The sequence below is a fragment of the Lutra lutra genome, chromosome 2 (genome assembly GCF_902655055.1).
Source record: "Lutra lutra chromosome 2, mLutLut1.2, whole genome shotgun sequence".
Classification (NCBI taxonomy): Eukaryota; Metazoa; Chordata; class Mammalia; order Carnivora; family Mustelidae; genus Lutra; species Lutra lutra.
The window spans coordinates 145,489,129-145,507,901 of NC_062279.1; the positions used below are offsets into that span (position 1 = coordinate 145,489,129).

Below are 18,773 nucleotides of genomic sequence, written 5' to 3' on the forward strand. Positions count from 1 at the left end.
GGAGGGGGCTGGGCAGCAGGCCTGGGGTGCTCCCTCTCTCCAACCCCCAGAGTCTCTTGGAAGGCCACACCTTGTAGGGAGTTCACAGCCTTGCTGAGAATAGCCCCTTTCAAGCTGCTCCCTTCTCCCTGACATACTCCTCCCCACAGCCTGGCAAATCGTGGGGGTCCAGATCTGCAGCCTTGGGCCCCCCACCTCAGATCTGTAGGGTGCCTTTTCCTCTCAGCAACCATGAGAGATTAGCGATGCTCCCCCTTCAGACCCCTTCCTGGCCTATAGCAACCCTCTACTTTGACCCTGTGCCCCCACACCTTTCACTAGCCCACGGGGTACAGGTGAGAGGCCTACCTCCCCATCTGGGATGGTCCTTGGGGACTGGACTCAGAACAGTATTTTCCCCTGTTCTCAGATTGGGTCTTAGAGATCCTAGCCCTGCCACAGATCTGTGGCTAAAGATCCCATACATTTGGGAGGTGCTATCTGTTCCCCCAGGGGGGGTGTTGGTGTTGGGAGTGGCCCCAAGAGGAAAGGTGGGTCTTCGAGACCAGCTGAGAGCCCTGACAGGCCCCCTGGGGAGACAGACTGCCCAGTTTGCCTGGGACTGAGGGGTTCCTGGGACGTGGGGATGTCAGTGCTGGAACGGAGATAGTGCTGAGCAAGCACGCATGAGTTGGTCACCCTGGAGTTCACGAGCTGGCACCCGAATGCATGTGGTCTTAGAAATTGCCACTCAGTGTTAGCATCTGACCAAGCTGAGGGCAACTTCAGTTTTCTCTTTGGAGGCACAATGCTGCTTTTGTAGAAGCATATAAGTGAGGTGCAAGTCTATTGAGGACTGTCATGTGGTGTTCCTGCATGACCTTGCCAGGGCATCTTGCTCTAGGGGGTTGTCATATTCCTTTCCTTGACTGGGGAAGCCCTGCCCCTTCTTGAAGGTTAGCAGAGTACAAGGTCAGGTTCCATGTCTTGTCCCCACCCCATGCCCTCTGCAAGTAGCATGTGCCCAGCAGAGAAGCTTGAACGTAGGATGTCTGAAGGTTTACAGGTGATCAGAGTCATACCTCTTCTTTTTCATTTAAAAAAAAAAAATTATTTATTTATTTTTAGAGAGGGAGAGAGAGGGGATGGGAAGGACAGAGGGGGAGTGAGAGAGAGAATCCCAAGCGGGCTCCACCCCCAGCATAGAGCCCCACTTGGGACTCCATCCCACAACCTCAAGATTAGGACCTGAGCCGAAATCAGGAGTCCGACGCCTAACCGACTGAGCCACTCAGGAGCCCCGAGTCACATCTCTTCTTGATGAAGCGCCTTTAAGTTCAAAACCAATTTGAGAAACAGTCAAAACCAATCAGACAGATGAAAGTTTTTTGTTTTTTGTTTTTTTTTTTTTAATTTCATTTTCTCACTGGTAACAGTACCTTAGCGGATTCAGCTTAGACCTGTGGCCGCAGTCAAACTTTCCAATAGTTGGCCTGGGGTCAAGGTCTTGGGACCCTCTTGAAGGGAGAGTTGGGTGTTAGAGGAGAGAGGGCTCCTGCCCTCCCCCCAGCTCGGGCTCAGGGGGCCTGTACCTATAGGCGGAGACCTGGCTTCCTACAGAATGTCCTCCTGCCCAAATCCCTGTACACTGATTCACTTCTCCCATGCAGGTTTGGGGGAGGGCAGGTGTCCCCGTACCCCTTCTTTCTGGGGGGTGGTACAGATCCACGTGTATTTAGGTATTCGCTCTCCCAAGTGTGGCCTAGTGGCTATCTGATGGATTCTGTTCAGTGGGAGATTCATGACCTCTCATACCCAGGATGCTCATGGCCAGTGTTTTTTGCCCTCATTTTCCTCCTTCAATTGCTGAGAAGTACTTTTCAAGTTTTTTCTTTCTATGTGTAATATACACGTCAATTTTTTTTTAACAGTAAGAAGAGACTGGACACCATATTCTATAAAACCTATTCTAAGAGCAGCTTGTTGTAATGATTCAAAACTGGATTTTGATTGTTTTTTCCATTGAAATTTGATTCATTTTGGGACTGCCTGCATTAGGATATTAAAAATGAAATGTTTTTCATTTCCAACCAAAAATATGCTTATCTATTTTTGAGACATCTCACATCCTTTCAATAACGTCTAACGAAATGCTCTAATTTTGGCTTCTGCCACTGGCTCTGGGGGTCCACTCTGGAGGCTAAGCTCACTCTGATGTTGGGGGAAGACTGTGTGATTACAGCTTCATCTAGTCTTGTTCCCTCCATGGAGCCAGCACTCCCCCTCCCAGACCTCCATGCTCTCACGTCTGTACTTGTTCAACCATGTTTGTTGGGCACATGCTTCACCCTGGGCCTGTGATGGGTAAGGAGGTATATCAGAACACGTCCGATATGGTCCCTGCCTTTGGGCTTCCGTGGGAGGGAAACAGACAACAGCAATCTGTCAGGTGAGTGCCGTGGGAGCCATTCTAGGATGATGTAGGAATCCTGGAGGGCACCTCACCCCATGGACTTAGGAAGCGGGGCAGGCTTCCTGGAGGAGGCGACAGTAATTTGGCCAGAAGGCTGAGTTGGTGTTAGCTCAGTGAAGGCCTGAGGCAGAGGCCAGGGGTGGAAGAGGTAGTGATGTTCCAGGCAGGGAGAGCAGGCTGGGCTTGGGGGCCAGCCTTTGTCAGGAGTGATGGGATGTCCCTGAAGGCTTTAAGCAGAAGTGGGTTTTTGAGAGGATGTATGGGCTTGAAAGGAGAAAGGGCTTTGGGTCCAGACAGGAGCCTGGAGGGGTGGTGGCTGTGGTGTGTGGCAGGTGGGTGGGTGTTGGAAACAGGAGGAGGTGGAACCAATGTATGGACAGGGGAGGGGAAGGAGAAATCAAGGCGGCTCCCCACTTCCTGGTTTGGGGGAAATGGGGCTCGTCCTGAGCTGAAGGACCAGGGAGGCTAGGGAGGCCTCAGAGGGAGATGTGGTGGGGCGGCCTTGGCTGCAGGGGGATACTGCGAGAGCAGAGGAAGAGACTGGAAGAATCCCCCGAGTGGGAGTGGGGGGGGTGGAAGCCAAGGGCAGGGCTCCAAGAGGAGGGGGAGCCTCAGTGGGAGAGGAGAAGGAAAGCTAGGAGCCAGCTGAGCCTCGAGTGGCTGTGGCCGCTGAGCAAGGCTAGGAAGCCAGGAAAGGGGCGTGGTCCCTAGGCTGGAGGCAAGGAGGCTCTCTATTGTGTTGAATGCACGCATTCATACACAGTGTCAAATATGGACAGCCCCTGCCCTCAGACACCCCCACTGAATCCCCCGCAGGTCTCCCCACCAGCCCACCTCTTAGTTGGATTCCTATAAAGACACACATGCATACCTCCATCCTGAGAAACAGCTGCCCACCTCCCGTTCACCACCAGCCCAGACCCAAGAAGAGACAGACTGTCCCTGTGACCTGCCCTTAGCAGGTGCTCGCCAGCTCACTTCAGCACCCTCTTGCCCTGGAACTCAGCACCTAACCACTCAAGGGTGCTGCTGCAGGGGTGAGGTTTTGCAGGCTGGGTTAGAGATTGCCATTGCCCACCTATATGACCTTGGACAGGAGACTTAACTAGGCATCCATGTCTCCACCTATAAAATGTGTGAGGCTGTGTCTGCCAAATGATGGGCATGAAAGTCTGGAGGAGGTCCCCAGCATGAAGCCACCCTTGCGGCACTCAGCAGGGACCCCAGTAGCACTCAGCCACCCAGCCGCAGAGCCCCCAGACGCACACAGGGGCCCACTATGCACCAAGTCAGGCCCCCGCAGCTCAAACGCCAAGTCCTTCCTGGACATGCAGCTTGATCAGAAACACTTACCTACACCCATGCACAAGCGCGCGTGCGCACACACACACACACACACACACACGCACAGATATCCATGATTTAGTCAATTCCTGAGCCAACATCTGTCAAAGTTGAACATCTGTACAGACAACAAAATTCTGTTTTGAGGGCCGCCCTGGCACGGGCCGTGGAGGCCAGGAGCCTCGTTGAGGAGGAGGCCCCCTGCACACTCGTTTTTGGTGGAAGACCCCCGACTGACACGGGTTCTCATTTGCTGACCCTCTGTCCCTGCTGTTTTCCAGTGGCTGAAGCAAATAGAGGGAACTGAGGCGGCCCTGACCCAGAAGATGCTGGACCTGGAGAGGGAAAAGGTAAAAGACTCAGCACTGTGGGAGGCAGGAGGGTGGGAATGGTGCACACAGCTTCCTTTCCAGGAAGGCCTCCATGTATTCTTTTTTTTTTTTTTTTAAGATTTTATTTCTTTGAGAGAGAGAGGGCACCCAAGCGTGGGGTGGTGGCGCACAGGCGCCCCTCACATGTATTTTGGTGGGCACTGATTTGCGTGCATTTCTCAATTTTGCCTTTGCCCTAATGGCTGTGTCAGGTAATTGTCATCCATTCGCTTACTCTTTCACTCACTCAGTAGTGACTTAATACCTATTTTCAGAGCCTCTGTTATCCCAGGTGCCATGCCGGGATTAGCAGTCCAGTGAGGAATTTGCAGTTCAGTGAGGAACATGCGGGGTCCCTGCCTTGAGGAGCTAGCTCGCAAGCCTTTGAGGATGAGCCAAGAGCCATGGGGCAGCCTGGGGACATTAGAAGCTGCATGTGGGCGATGCTGAAGTCCTTGGCCCAGTGGCTCTGAAGACACGCAGCGGGGCCTCCCATCCTTGCTGGCCTCCCTAACGGCCCTGAGAGTTTGGGAAAGATGCACTGGTCTTCATTTCCTCATGGCTAAGTGAGGGATTCCAAGGTCCACCTCACTGGGCTGTAGGGAAGAGAGACGTGAGACGCACAGCCAGTGTTGCACAGTGCTTGGTGGGGTCCCTGGTGAGAGGTGGTGGTGGTGGTTATTCACCAGGGGACAGTGGCATATAAGGGTCCGTTGTGTCCAGCCTTGGGGATGTTCGAGAGGGCTGCCCAGATGAAATGGGTCTTGAACCTTCAAAGACCAATTCAAATTTTGCAAGTAGGAATGAGAGGTGGAACCCGAAGGTAGAAGGAATTGCTTACAGCCTAGGAGCATGTGTGGTGTGAGAGGGCCCTGGCTTGGAGTCTAGTCTGTCCTCGGCCACCAGGACACATCTAGGCCAAGGCACTGGGCTTCTCTGGTCCTTTTTCTTCATCTGTGAAGTCAAGCGCCTGCAGGAGAGGAGCTCTAACCTTGGAACCTTCCAGGTTCAGTAGTAGAGATTTGCAGAATCAGTAGTAGAGATTTGCATTCTGGAGAGACTATGCTTGCAGGGACCAAAAGAGTGACCTGGGCATGGGGAGGAGGCAGAGAGCAGTGAGACTAGTCACGAGGTGGGAGATGCTGTCATGGGGGGCGGGGGGGATGAAGAGCCACATCTGAGAACTGTTGGGATGGTCTTCATGGGCCACCAGGACATGAGAAGAACTGAGAAGGATTCCTGCATGGGCACTGGGTTGGAGGAGAATGGCTTTGGTGCTTTCAGACCCCCACAGGGAGGGGAAGCCAGGAGGAGGCAGGACAGGCTGGATCACGACTCCTGGGCCTGTGAGGCTCCTGCAGATTCATGCAGAGGAGCGAGCAGGGCAGACCATCACCTCCCTTCTCATCTGAGCCCTGGTAGGTCCCCAGCTTGGGGGGAGGGTCACTCTCTAGCAGTGGTGAGTAGGGGGCCTCTGAAAAGCCTCACCAGGGTGGGTTCTTGTGCTGATCTCAATCGTGGGGGGCCTCCTGTTTTTTAGGACCTGTTCAGCAGGCAGAAGGGCTACCTGGAGGAGGAGCTGGACTACAGGAAGGAAGCCCTCGACCAGGCGTACCTGGTAGGACCGGAAGTGGGTTGGTTGCTTTGGCTTGTTAGACTCGCCCTCAGAAGCTGTGTTTTCCTTTGGGGCTGACACCATGTTTAGGGGCCCCACCAGGGCCACGTGGACGCTGTCAAAATGCCCTGTGTTCTGACGGGAATGACTGTACAGCAGCATTGTCCCTTTTCTCCAAAATAGTCACTTAGCTGGGTGGTTTCTTCAGGCGTGCTTTCAATTCTAGGAATCATTTGAAATGAGCGTGAAGCAACTGTCTTTCTTATGTGTTTGTTCTACTTGAATACTTACTTATATGTAAAACCCCAAAGCCAGTTTTCCTGTGAACAGGAACAAGGGGCAGTCACCGAGGAACACAGAGGTAAAGCCAGGAGAGTAGCGGGCGGGGATCAGTAAAGCAAAATTACTTGATGCCCTGTTGCGTTTGGGCCACAGAATTTGTCCCAGGCTTCCTGGTGGTTAGCTTAGAATGTGATCCCATCCAGGTTCACGTGTCCTGGGGTTTTGAGGCCTCTTCTGGCAGCAAGTGAGATGGGGAGATTATACAGACCCACCAGGGAACCTCACAGCACAGAGAATGGAGAGTTCAGTGTCCCTTCTTGCAAGAAGCAGCAGTGTGGTACCCAAAGTCTTAAGCGAGTATTTGCCCTGGTCATTTGCATTTAAGATCATCTTATGAAATAGTGTGTACTTAAGAAATGCATAGTCCACAACTGGAAAATGACTTTCAGGCCCTCATTTCCATGAGCATGGCCAGGAGGACGGAGTGACAGTAGCCAGGGTAGGAGGGGCTGGCCCACCTCCCTGAGACCCTTGGCCCTTGGTGTCTGGGCTCTGAGGCCTGAATAGAGAGGATGGGGGGCCGGAGAGGTCGTAGGTCCCATATGGGATTGAGCCTCACTGGGATGGGACAATTTTCCCTCCTAGCACTTATTTCTGGGCATACGATGTTATCACGGTGCGGAGGGCAATTTAAAATAGAAATATCTCCTCCTTCTCTGGGAGAGAAGCTCACACTTAACCATTCCCTTGCTGGTTTTGTCTTGACTCTGCCTCCCCTCTCCCTGGTGCTTTCAAGAATGCGTTTCCCACATCATAGGACACTGGCTCCCTAGCATTTCCCAGAAAGCTCTGATTTCAGGAGATATATGGGCACTGAAGCCAACGGAACAAGTCTAGAAAACTCTTAGGGCTTCTTGGGTCCTTAATGTGTTGAAGGTTGAAGGTTGGGCCTGGGCTCGGAGAGGAACATAAGCAAGCACTTTGGCAAGTTCACAGAATCACAGGCTGACTTTTCAAGGGACCTCTGGCAGGACTGGTGATTTCCATCACATTTTGGAAAAGCTCGGTGTCTACCCTTTGCTGTCTAGGTACTGTCTGCAGGAAGGCCCCAGAGTCCCTCTGAGTCCTGGTCCTGCAGAGGAGGCCCCTGGGTGAGCCGATCCTGCCACCCCGTAGAAATTACGTTCTTTCCCAAAGACCGTTCCAAAGCCTTGGGGGGTTCAGGTTCACAATGGGGTTGCGTTCTGATGCCGCACTGGATGGACTTGAACGTGAGGGAAGTAACAAGCTCCAGGAGGGAGCCTCATGCCTGGGAAGGAGGGAGGGCGGCAGGCGCCACATATGGGCCCGCGTTCCTTTGTCATTGCGCTGGGTGAGACAAGGTAGGTCCACAGTGGAGCTGCTGGAATTAGGTGGTGGGGTCCCAGCTGGAGGCTGGTGACTTGTGGTCCCCTAGGAGCTTAGCTGCTGCACGGGGAGGGGGTGAGCCAGCAGACACAGGCAAGCTCTGGTTCCACGTGGAGCCCACGTGAGGGCCCTGGGCCGTGCCTGTGGACAGACTTTGCCTTGGGGTTTCCCATGGGGGACACCTGGTGGTTAAGATTGGCTCTGGCCTGATGGGTTCAGCATTCCCCCCCGCCCCCCCCTCACTCCCCCAGGAGTGAGCACAATCACACCAACACTGGACACTGACGGGAGCAGTTGGGAGAGCAGGGGCCAGATGCCTGCAGAGGCTTGTCCTTGGAAAACATCCCCTCCACACCCCTGCTTCCAGCCACGTCTTCCCTCTTCTTGGCAGTTTCCATCCAACCTGAAGATTGGTCTAGTCGGTGTTGGGAAGACAAGGAGCAGTTCCTTAGATCCCTGGCTGGAAGCCCTGTGTTGGGGTAGTTGCAGGTGTGGAACAGGCTGGGGAGGGTGGAGACCAAGAATTTGCAGTGACGGTGACCAGAGCAGTGGTCAGCCTGGCCCAGGATGGGGTTTGCTTTCGAGGACAATGTGGTTGGGGATTTGGGGAAGCAGAAAAGGAGATAATCCTCTCTTTTGTCCCTAGATATCCCCATGAGGTAACTATATTTAAGTGTCTTGGGGGTCAAGTGGAAAAGAAATAACTTCCTCTAATGATTAAAACTCTTGCCTTTCACAAGGAGCCTCCAATTGGCCACTAATCTCATCCGCTTTGCTAACACAGGGCGTCTCTTTTTTGTAGCAAGGCAGGCCCGGTTAGAGCATTGTCACTCTTTGCTTTAGGTTAAAATCGCATTCCAAACTAGCTGGCTGAAAACCACATGTGTGCAATTTGAGACATTTTCCCCCCCTGACATCCAGGAGAAAAGGGGAGGTTTGGGGGGGGAGTACATGGGGCGCTAAGAACAAAATGGAAACTGGTTGAACCAAGCCTCTCTCTGAATCACACATTTTAAGGAGCGGTTGTGGTTATCTCTTCTTACAGCCCTTGTCCTCTCCTGGAAGGAGGAGGGCTATTCTTGATTGAATAGACTAAGACAGGTTCTCAAAAAGGTGTGCACGGGGCTGAAAGGGGCTCCCTCGCTCTCCCCCTCCCACCCCCCGCCTGTCTGTCTGGCTGGTTGCTCTGTGAAGTCCCCCGACCCCAGCACGCTCCCCTCCCTGCCTGAGACCGCCCACGCTGCCTCCCTCGGCTGCAATGCCCCGGCCCCTACTGTCCCTCGTCTGTGATCTTCCACTGTCTGTGTGATTTGGGCCACTCAGAAAATCCAGGAGCTGGAGGCCACGCTGTACAACGCGCTGCAGCAGGAGCCGGGGCGGAGGGCCAGCGAGGCGCTGAGCGAGGGCCAGCGGGAGGACCTGCAGGCCGCCGTGGAGAAGGTGCGCCGGCAGATCCTGAGACAGAGCCGAGAGTCCGACAGCCAGGTCCTGCGGGAGCGCATGGAGCTGCTGCAGCAGGCCCAGCAGGTGAGGGGCAGGTGGCTGGCACCAGGTGCCTCTTGCCCTCTTCCCAGCCTCTGGCCCCTCGGATGGGAACCTGGTGTTTCAGGCATGGCTGATGGCCCGCTGGCCGCCAAGCGAGTCTCCTCGGGAAGCAAGGCAGGAATTCTCAGGCCATGCGTTGTCAGCGAAGGGGAGCAGTGTTCGGATACACATTGCAAGGGGAGGGCACCCCCTGCTGGATCCTCATGCAAACCCCAGCCAGTCGTCCCCTGGGGCTCTCCCTCCTGGCAGGCAGGTGGACTCAATTTGAAGGTCAGGTTCTTTTTAAAACCAGGAGGCGTGGCTGAACGGTGTGCACTTTTTTTTTGGGGGGGGGGGGGCTTTATTTTGTGATGATGCCTAATTTGAGGACTGAACTCTGAAACCCTAAATGTCTTCCAAGGCTTGGAGTCCTGTGTGACGGTCATGTGCTACCAAGCCCAGGGGGAGCCTGGCTGCAAGGACTGCAGGGAGGTAACAGGGACAAAGAGGCCCCAACATCTACTCCAACATTTGCTGGGTACTCACTCGTGGGGACCTTTGATGGTGGTCCCCCTGCGGGGTGGGGACGATGACATCCATTCTCCTGATGAGGGCGCTGGGGCTCAGGAAGGTTAAATCACGTGCCTGAAGGTCACACAGTGTGTAGGAGTCCCACCAGGGAGGAAGGACATGAATGAGCAAGGGAGGCAACATCACAGAGGGCAGAGCGAGCTTGCCACATCAGGAAGGGGCAGGGGAGGTTCACGTCCGAAGACAGCACAGGTCCCCGTAGATCTGTAGAGGATGCATGGGTGGGCCAGCCAAAAGTGGAAAGATGTGGCAAAGGGGAAGGGGGAATGGTCAGCCTGGGAGGTCTCTTCATACAAGACTTGGTTTGGTTGAGAGGACACGCAGGAGGCCCCTTGTGACCCCGACCTGGCTGTCGCCTCCATCCCCATGCTGCCTACCACACTGGTGTCATCAGGTTGTCTGCTCCCTAGCACCCCAGCTCTGAAGCCATGTGCATGCAGTTGGAGTGCACAGGCATGCGCACACTCACACACACACACACACACACACACACACACACACTCACACCCTGTGTATAGGGAGAGAGAGGTTTCATTAGTAGGGAGATTCCTGATCAGGTGGGCACAGAGAGGGACAAAGGGCAAGGAGAGGTTGGAGATGGAGGGAGGAGAAGGGAAGGCATCAGTCCTTTGATTGGGAAGGTCTGACGTGCGCAAGCGATGAGTGAGGCCTGGGTTGCAGACCTGCAGGTGAAGCAGAGGCCCAGACTACCAAGCAGAGGGGGAGGGCGTGGGGGTAGGGGCGGGGAAGAAGGCCACCATGGTGAAGCTGTGGCTTTGTCCTGGCACACTGGGCCGCCTCCTGTCCTGAGGGAGGAAGAAAGGCAGGCACCCAGTGAAGAGGGGCGGAAGGGGCAAGGGAGGACTTGGAATCCCTGTGGCCCAGGTGGGTGGTGACATTGCTGGTGCAGGGCTGGCCGCTGAGGATGGAGACCAAAAATTTGCAGTGACAGTGGTCAGAGCAACGGTAGGCCCTGCTAGGCGGGGCACTGGAGCTCAGAGTGTGGAGGGAAAGGGAGGCAGCGAGGGAGGGGGAGGAGGGACCACCAGCTGCAGCAGCAGCCTCCCTGGGAGCTGTTAGAAATGTTGACTCTCAGGCCGCACCTCGGAATTGGATTCTGCAGATAAAAGTTACACAGTGTGGGGGGATCGTAACTCAAGATCCAGGGCTGTGAGTTCCAGAAGGGAGTAAGGGCCTGTCTCCGTCCACTCTGGGCACTGTGACAAATGTCACAGACAGACTCCTGTGGGTCACAGCTCTGGAGGCCGGAGGGCCAGGAGCAAGGGGCTGGCTGATCTGGTGGCCAGTGAGGCCTCTGGGATCTTCCTGGCTCGCAGATGGCCTCCTACACCCTGTGCCCTCAAATGACCAGAGGGGGACAAACAGCGCAGAAAGAGGGGGGGTGGGTTGGAGGGAGAGATATTTTTTTTCTTATAAGGCCACCAACCCTACTAGATCAGGGACCCACCCTATGAACTTACTTAACCTTAATGTCTCCTGGAGGCCACACGTCCAGATCCATTCACACTGGAGGTTACAGCTACAACCTAGGAATTTGGGGCTGGGGTGCCACTCAGTCCATAGCAGGGTCTCATTCCTTTTTTGGTTCTGGAAGAGTGTGAGCTCTCATTTCTTGTTGCGTTCCTCCCTCACCCTGTCACCCTGACTTAGGCCAGGTGAAACCGCCCCCCCCCCCCCCCCCCACCGCCGTGGCATTGGACCATAGAATTCAGAGGGCAGGGCTCATCTCATTGACTGAATCAATGGCAAGGCCTCTTGGGCCTCAGCTTCTTCGTCTGTGCTTCCAGGAAGTTTGGAGAGCTCTTCCTCCAGACTTGGACTTGAGGGGGAGATGCTTGGCCAGACTCTCCCGGCGTGGCAGTCACAGGGGTATCTGAGACACCATGGCGCTCGCTGCTCCTTGCTCCCTGTCCCTGCCAAGTGCCATATGTGTGACAGTAACCGGCATGGGGGCCCCAGCCGGCATCTTGGTGTCTTCGTAGAAGACGCTCAGACTTGAGAGCACACCTGTTCCTTGTAACAGAATTTCCTGGATTTGGTCATCCTGGTGTGATGCCCAAGCAGAGGGGACGGTTGCCTTCCAACAAGCCCTGAGACCCCAGGGTGTCGGCAAAAGTGAGGTTTTGTGGCTTCCTGCTTGCCTTCAGTGGCTGTGTACCAGTAGAGTACTTATGTGCCAGGCACAGGACTGGCCTCTGGGGCTGGGGCAGGGAGCCAAGTCCCTGCTTTCGTGGAGAACATGCTCTTATAATCCAGTGAGGAAACTCACAGCACAAATAAACACCAAGGATATCAGAAAGGCTATGAGGACAGATGGGAAATGATGTGGAGATGAGCCCCTGTGCTCTGCGCAGAGAGCAGCAAGTCCAAAGGTCCTGGTGTAGGAACGGTTTACTGAGCTTGACAAAAGGTGTGCAATGTCTATAAGCTGTAACTTTCAAAAGCAGCAGCTGCTGAATATAGGATTTTTAAAAACCAGAGGCCACAGGAGCTGGATAAGAGCCAGCCACGCAGGTAGCAGTGGCCTTCCCTGCCCCCTACCACCGAACCGTGGCCAGTGGAACTCACGGCCTATGTACGGAAAGCTATGGGGTGGCATTGGGAGCACAGGCTTTCAGGTCAGACAAGTCTGGATTCAAAAATGCCCTGACTTATAGTGTAACCCGAGTCTCAGTTTCCAGACCTGTAGAATGGGGACAGTCATAGCAGAGTCAGTGGAGAATTGAATTAAAGTACTGGGAAGAGCATCTGCCAAAAACTAAGCCCTGGACATATGTTAGTTCCTATCTGCTGCACTTGACCTTTCCCACCCGGCATGATCTTCACTCTGTACTCTCTCATGTTGTCACAATAATCCCTGCCAGTCACTCATTTGACATCTGGTGACTGGGCAGGTGTAGGGTGCCAAGCCGTGTTTAAGGGAGAACAAGACAAAGTCTCAGCCTTGTGCAGGCACACCTGGTGATGATAAACAGGGAGATGGGACGGGGGTGGCCGGAGTCCCATGGTGAGCTCTGCTGGGCAGGGGATCCTGCCCCCAACCCCTGAAGAACGGGAAGGAGCCATTCCCTACTTGAACCCTGCCCCCCCCCCACATTCATCCCTTCATCTTTGGACTAGAATCCAAGGCCACGTGTGGTCATGTTCTCATTATGGTGTCCCCTCCCAACCCTGTCCCAGCCTGGCACCTGCTGGGCCCCTTGTCAGGGACAAAAAGGTCCCTTCTGTCCTCCCCTTCCATTCAGACATAGCCTGGGGACCCCCCCAGCCCCAGCCCTGTGGAATTAGCTGCCCCCTCCCCACTGGAGGGTAAGCTCTGTGAGGGCAGGGACCTCTTCCTCAAAGCCTAGAAGTTGTTCCTGGGGCATTTTTGCAAGTTTTTGGAAAGCTGTAAAGCTTCACCCTCCCTTCACTTGACCCTGTAATATACAAGGCCCTTCCCCCAGCCTCAGGAGCCCCCATTTCACCTCGGGTTATGGGGTCACAGAAGAGGGGTTCAGATATTAGAAATTATGTGATTCCGCAACACCTAAGCTTGGGGTGAAAGACCAGGTTAGGGCCAAGCTGAGTTTTTGTGTTTTTTTTTTTTAAGATTTTATTTGTCAGAGAGAGAATCAGAGAGAGTGAGCACAAGCAGAGAGAAGCAGGCAGAGATAGTAGCAGGCTCCCCGCTGAGCAAAGGAGCCCGATGCAGAACTCGATCCCAGGACCCTGGGATCATGACTTGAGCTGAAAGCAGTTGCTTTAACTGACTGAGCCACCCAGGCGTCCCCCCAGCTGAGTTCTGTGCTCATTATTGGGTGCTCTCTACCTCCTCACTTTGCAAGGGGATCCTTGGGGACAGTCATGGCCACACCAAAGTATACACCCCTTCCTTCGGGTGGAAGAGAATCAGAAACATACAGGTTTCCTAATCTTTTATGGGGTGCGTACCCTATGCCAACTCTGCTCTGAGACCTTTGCACAGATTCAGCTGGTAGACCCTCAGATATGGGCGACACAATGACCTTTAATTATTGATCAGGAAACCAAGGCCCAGAGAGGTCGAATCCCTTGCCTGAGGCCTCATATCTGAGGATAAATAATTTTCTGGTGTCTTCCATGCCAGTCTATTCCCTGTTTCTGGCAGTGTGATCTTTCCAAAATCAAACTCTCATCATTTCCCTGCTTAAAACCCTTCACAGGCTCCCCACGATACCCCAAATCTGTGAGCTCCTCATTGGGACGTTCCAGACCCTCTGAGCTCTGCCCCCATCCCCCTGCTCCCATGTCCCTGTGTATCCTATTCCCTCTGCTTGGAATTCCCTGCCCCCTCCCAAGTCTGGCACACTGTGGGTGCTGGGCTGGGCTCTTCCTCTGCTGGCTCTCCCAGCCCAAGGCTCAGTGCCCCACCCTTCTCCTCTCTGGGCTCCAGAGTCCCCTGCCTGGAGCACCCACGTAGAATAGCACCCCACCCCTGTCCCTGCTTCTGCTGGATTTTCTCTGTGACATTTGCATTCATCCAGTGGGCCATCTGGGTACATGAATAATGAATGCTTCTGTCTGCAAACTCCTTAGGGCCCCCGGCACATTGACCTGTATTTGTTAAATGGGTGAATGTGTCCACAGAGGTAGTTCTCAAAGTGGGTCCGCAGACAAGCAGCATCTGCATCACTCAGGAACTCGCTGGAATGCAGGTGCTCAGGCTTGACCCCCTGAAACCAAGTCAGAAACTCTGCTGGGGGCCTCCAGTGATTTGCAAGCCCTCCAGGTGACCCTGACCTGGATTCGAGAACCATAGCCCTACAGAATGCATGGATGGCTTCTCCAGGCCTGGTTAAGAGTCCCTGGAGGCCAAGTGTTTATAAGGCCTGGCCTGGGTCACCAGCCCTGCAGCCCAAGGACACTGCAGGATGGAACTCTCCACCTACATTCAGGTGTGGCAGGGAGGCCGCCAGCTGGGCAGTGGTCAGGGGTGGCTGGTCCCAGCACTTGAAGGGTGACTCTCTGGAAAAGTTTGTGCTTGTGGGACATCCTGGGTGGGATGCCACGTGGAACTGGAAGGAATGGGCTTGTAAATTCTGGAGCTATGGTGTGTGCCCCAAGGGGCATTCAGTGGGTGCAGCAGCAGACAGGGTGACCAGTCATTCTGGGTTCCTGGGGCTGAGGGGTTGCTGGGGACCCCAGACGTTCAGTGGCAAAACCAGGACTGTCCTGAGCAGATCAGGATGGTTGGCCATCTTCACACTCGTGCCGAGCGGGCTTCTAAGGGGCTGGGGCGCATGTGGGAGAGATGGCCACGGCTGGTCCTCGCTGGCCCTGCCCCAGCTTGTCAGCCTTGCATAAGCACATTGTCTGATGCTACCTCGAATCCATGATCTCTATTAGCCTGCCCCAGGCACCTCCGTGTCCCGGTCAAGATGGGAGGCTTCTGTTTTAAAGAGATCCTGTGCTAAGAGTCCACACCGTGTGATTCTGTTTCCGTGTGCTTCAAGAACTGGCGAAATCGACCTTCCGTGGTGGAGGGCGAGGGTCAAGGAGCCTCCTGCTGGGGGCCCTCCATCTGGACTCGGGCTGTGGGGATGCGGGCCTGCACGCCAGGCACGCTGCCCGCCTGTATTTGCCCACTTCTCTGATGGTGTGCCACACGCACCACGGTGAAGAGTAAAGAGCAAGTTTTGAACCCAGAAATTTTACCTTTTCTGATGCACGAGGTCGTGTGTTTCAGAGAATCCGAGAACTGGAGGCTAAGCTGGAGACCCAGAAGAGACATCTGAAGGAGTTGGAGGAAAAGGTAGGTGGGGCGCCCTCCCCTCCCCTCCCCCGCTTCTTGCTGGGACAGGTCACCCTGGGGCTTTGTCCTTCCGCTCTGCCAGCTTTCTAATGCAAGAATGGATTCACCTCTTGCTCCCTTCTCTGCCCTGGTCCCCCCAAGATGGTCACATCCACAAAATAAGTAGCTCCTTCAAATGCTTTTCTAGGGAGGAAAAGTGCAGTTTGGGACCAACTTTGTGTTTGGGCAGAGCCGGGGTGAGATGCCCCCCCCCCCCACAAAAGACTTTTCAGGGACGGTGTGATCCTCTCTAGAGTGGCAAGCCAGGCTTGGTTACATCCCACGGACCCCTTCATCTTAGAGGACTTCTGTGTGCCAGTGGTGTGTTCTCGGGAGTTTCTCCCCTTCCCGGCGGGAAGCAAGGCTGACCTATCCCCACGTTGACACCAGGCCCCGTGTGTCTCTCTGCGTTAGCATCATTTTGTGGGAGGGGATACTGGACCCTGAACCCGCAGCTGGGAAGAGGTAGCTGGTCTTCTGGGTGCCACAGCCACTGCTCAGCCCTTCTGGCATGTTCCCTTGGTCCAGGCAGACAGACGAGGGCCACTCAGAGCCACATGTGTGGCATCTCTGTCCGGCCCTTCCCACCTCCTGTGCATCCACCCAGTGACCATCCGTCCTTGAGCTCAGGGACCAGCTTGTATGCGTTGCTGTTTCCAAGACAGTTCTCCCCATGGAATAGGGCACCGCACTTGTTTGCCTGATGAGTCATAGATGAGTCGTAGACCAGTAAAGCAGGTTCTGTGTTACAGAGGTAAGCGCAAGTGTGTGAGCCCCATGAAGGCTCTAACCCCCACCCTGGGGGTCATCAAGGACAATGTGCCCGAGGAAGGGACCCTGGTCTGAACCTGGAAGTCCGATATGCAGTCACCCCGGGGAGGAAGAGGGAGGGAGAGCATTGGCAGGTTTCCATTGCCTGAGACAGGTCTTAGGAGAGAGGAAGCCCACCTACCCCCTGAAGTGGGGTCAAGGTCATGGAAGTCCCCCGAGGGCCAATTTCAGGGCAGATATGTACAAATGGGAAAACAGCCCCTCCCCGTCCTGGAGGCAGTCAGACACCGTGGGCCCAAACAGACGGGACAGCTCTTCAGATGATGCTAAGACAGTTCAGAAGCTTCTCCCCTTTCTTTCCTGAGGGGATGCAGGAGTCACCTTCCCGTACCTCCTCTTCACAGAGACCCTCAGTGCCTCCAGCCTGCACAGCCGGTGCTGTCCTGTAGGGGGCAGCAGAGGGTCATGGCTGGCTGGCTCAGCGCAGGGATTCAGGCGGGTCTTGTGCTAGAGTCCTGGGTACCCCTGTGGGATTCTGGTTTAAGCAGATGCCTAGTGTCTCTGTAGGCCAGATGCCCACCCCACAATCTTCTGGGGCTGTTTTGAGGTCCCAAGGGAATGTCAAGTCTAATTCCATCCAAGTATCTCTGGGGATAACCTGGCTTCGCAGGCAGGTATGTCTGAGCTCTGCCCCAGGCCAGCCCTGGAACCCTGAGGGATTTCTCCCTTTGCCCTGGCCTGGGGGCTCAAATCTCTCCCCATCTTGTGGGTGGTTGTGAGGACTGCATGAGCATGGGGGTGTGTCTCAGCACCCAAGCTGGGCTTTAGGACTCCAGTGAGCAACATGGGTCACAGAGCAGGAAAGGACAGCAAAGAGACTTTAAGCATGCCACTGTTGTCTGGTCACACACTTAAAATGAGGCAGGTGGGTCCTGGGCAATGTGCAAAGCCCCCTTCTGTCCTCTGGTTTTGTCAAAGAAAGCGTTTGCATGTTGGTCTGTGTCCTTTCGTCACAAAGGAGTTGCCAAGGGGAGCAAACAGCATTCAGACTCCTGGTTGGGCCGGTAGGATGAGAAGCACCCACACACATTTCCCTGGGGCTGCTAGTGGAAAATGGCTGCAGCCCCATTGTCCGTGGCTCATGTCGGTGGCCAGGAACCCTTCCCTGCCACACCTCACTGGGAAGTCCTTCCCCTTCCTGGGGCCTCAGTTTCCCCATGTGGAAAATGACAGCTGGGTGACTCCACACAGGCCCTGTCCAGCTCCAACCTCCAGTGATTCCAAAACTTGTGTAAAAGTTGGTGGCTGTTTAGATTTTAATTTTTTTTGATAAACAATTTAAGGGAGTTATGTCATGGTGGGAGGGAGAACCACTTTCAAAACCCTGGATGGCGCTCTGACAGGTTCCACCCAATGAGCAGCAATCCTTTTGGAGCAAAGCGAGTCATGGATTCATTTCCAGAAAGAGAAATCTACTTTCAAACTGGATCTGTGTAATTTTTCCTTCCTTTAAGGCCACTTTTCCCCCTACTAATTTTTTCTTTTTAAAGCAGATGAATTGAATGCCACCAAAATTTTTTTTTTAAGATTTTATTTATTTATTTGACAGACAGAGAGATCACAAGTAGGCAGAGAGAGAGGGGGAAGCAGGCTCCCTGCCGAGCAGAGAGCCTGATGCGGGGCTCGATCCCAGGACCCCGAGATCATGACCCAAGCCGAAGGCAGAGAGACTCAACCCTCTGAGCCACCCAGGTGCCCTGGCACCAAAGATTTTAAATAATGGTCTCTTTGGAGAGTGGGCCCTGGCAGGGATGGTGCTGGGGCGGGGGGTGTGCTTCTGCTCATGGGCAGATGGGTCTGGGGGTCCTGAGAAGCTTCAACTGCTCTTCCTTCTTTTTTGTGTCCATCTTCTGAAATGCCCTGTTGGCATTATAGTACAAAACCACCATGTATCTGTTACAAACATTGTAACAGATTGTAACATTGTAACACTGGGTCCTTGGGCGCAGGCCAGGCCCGGCCTTTCGGTGGGAGCCACCAGCTGTAACCATGGGAGCATCCTTCCTCCACTTGTAACGTGTCCTGCCACCGTCTGCAGGAAAGCCACGTCTCAACACTGAAAGTATCTGGGTCTGTCTGAGTCAGCTGGGTGTCTGGGGAGAGCAGTTGGGAGTGCTGGAGGACTCTGGAGGTTGGGTTTCCTGATGATGTCACTGTCCTGGCCTGCTCACTTCCCTGGCCTCCTTCTGAACCCGACCCCAGGGTGGTAGTTCTTGTGAAATGTGTCACTGAATCCCATACTACGTATCTTACATCTTTTTCTTTTCTTTTCTCCCCCCCCTCATTTTCTTTTGGTCTTATTTTATAGTTTTTGTTCCTTTTTTTGTTTTTCTCACTAGCATTCATTCTGTGGCCTTGATGACTTCAGTGAGCAAAGAACTCGGGTTGGTATCCCTTCAGTTTCACAGATAAACATGATGATTTTCCGGAAAGGAGCATTTCTCCCATTTCTGACCATAACATTCCCTGAGTGACAAGGCTCTGGGGAAGGTGGTCTGTGGCAGATTCCTCAGGGACCCAGTA

At 54.3% G+C, this 18,773-nt stretch overlaps 1 protein-coding gene across 10 annotated transcripts in view; it reads left to right on the forward strand.

Moving 5' to 3' along the window:
- The window catches only part of JAKMIP1 (janus kinase and microtubule interacting protein 1), a 123,456-nt gene that overhangs the window by 103,084 nt on the left and 1,599 nt on the right, over nucleotides 1-18,773 (forward strand). For 6 of the 10 annotated variants that reach the window (XM_047718835.1, XM_047718826.1, XM_047718828.1 and 3 more), the window contains 5 exons: nucleotides 4,078-4,146; nucleotides 5,708-5,785; nucleotides 8,795-8,998; nucleotides 15,315-15,380; nucleotides 18,590-18,634. In XM_047718835.1, the coding sequence (XP_047574791.1) occupies nucleotides 4,078-4,146; nucleotides 5,708-5,785; nucleotides 8,795-8,998; nucleotides 15,315-15,380; nucleotides 18,590-18,634 (462 nt within the window). Of the gene's footprint in view, nucleotides 1-4,077; nucleotides 4,147-5,707; nucleotides 5,786-8,794; nucleotides 8,999-15,314; nucleotides 15,381-18,558; nucleotides 18,635-18,773 lie in introns of all 10 variants that reach the window. The other 4 variants (XM_047718829.1, XM_047718830.1, XM_047718832.1 and 1 more) reach the window with 4 other exon arrangements.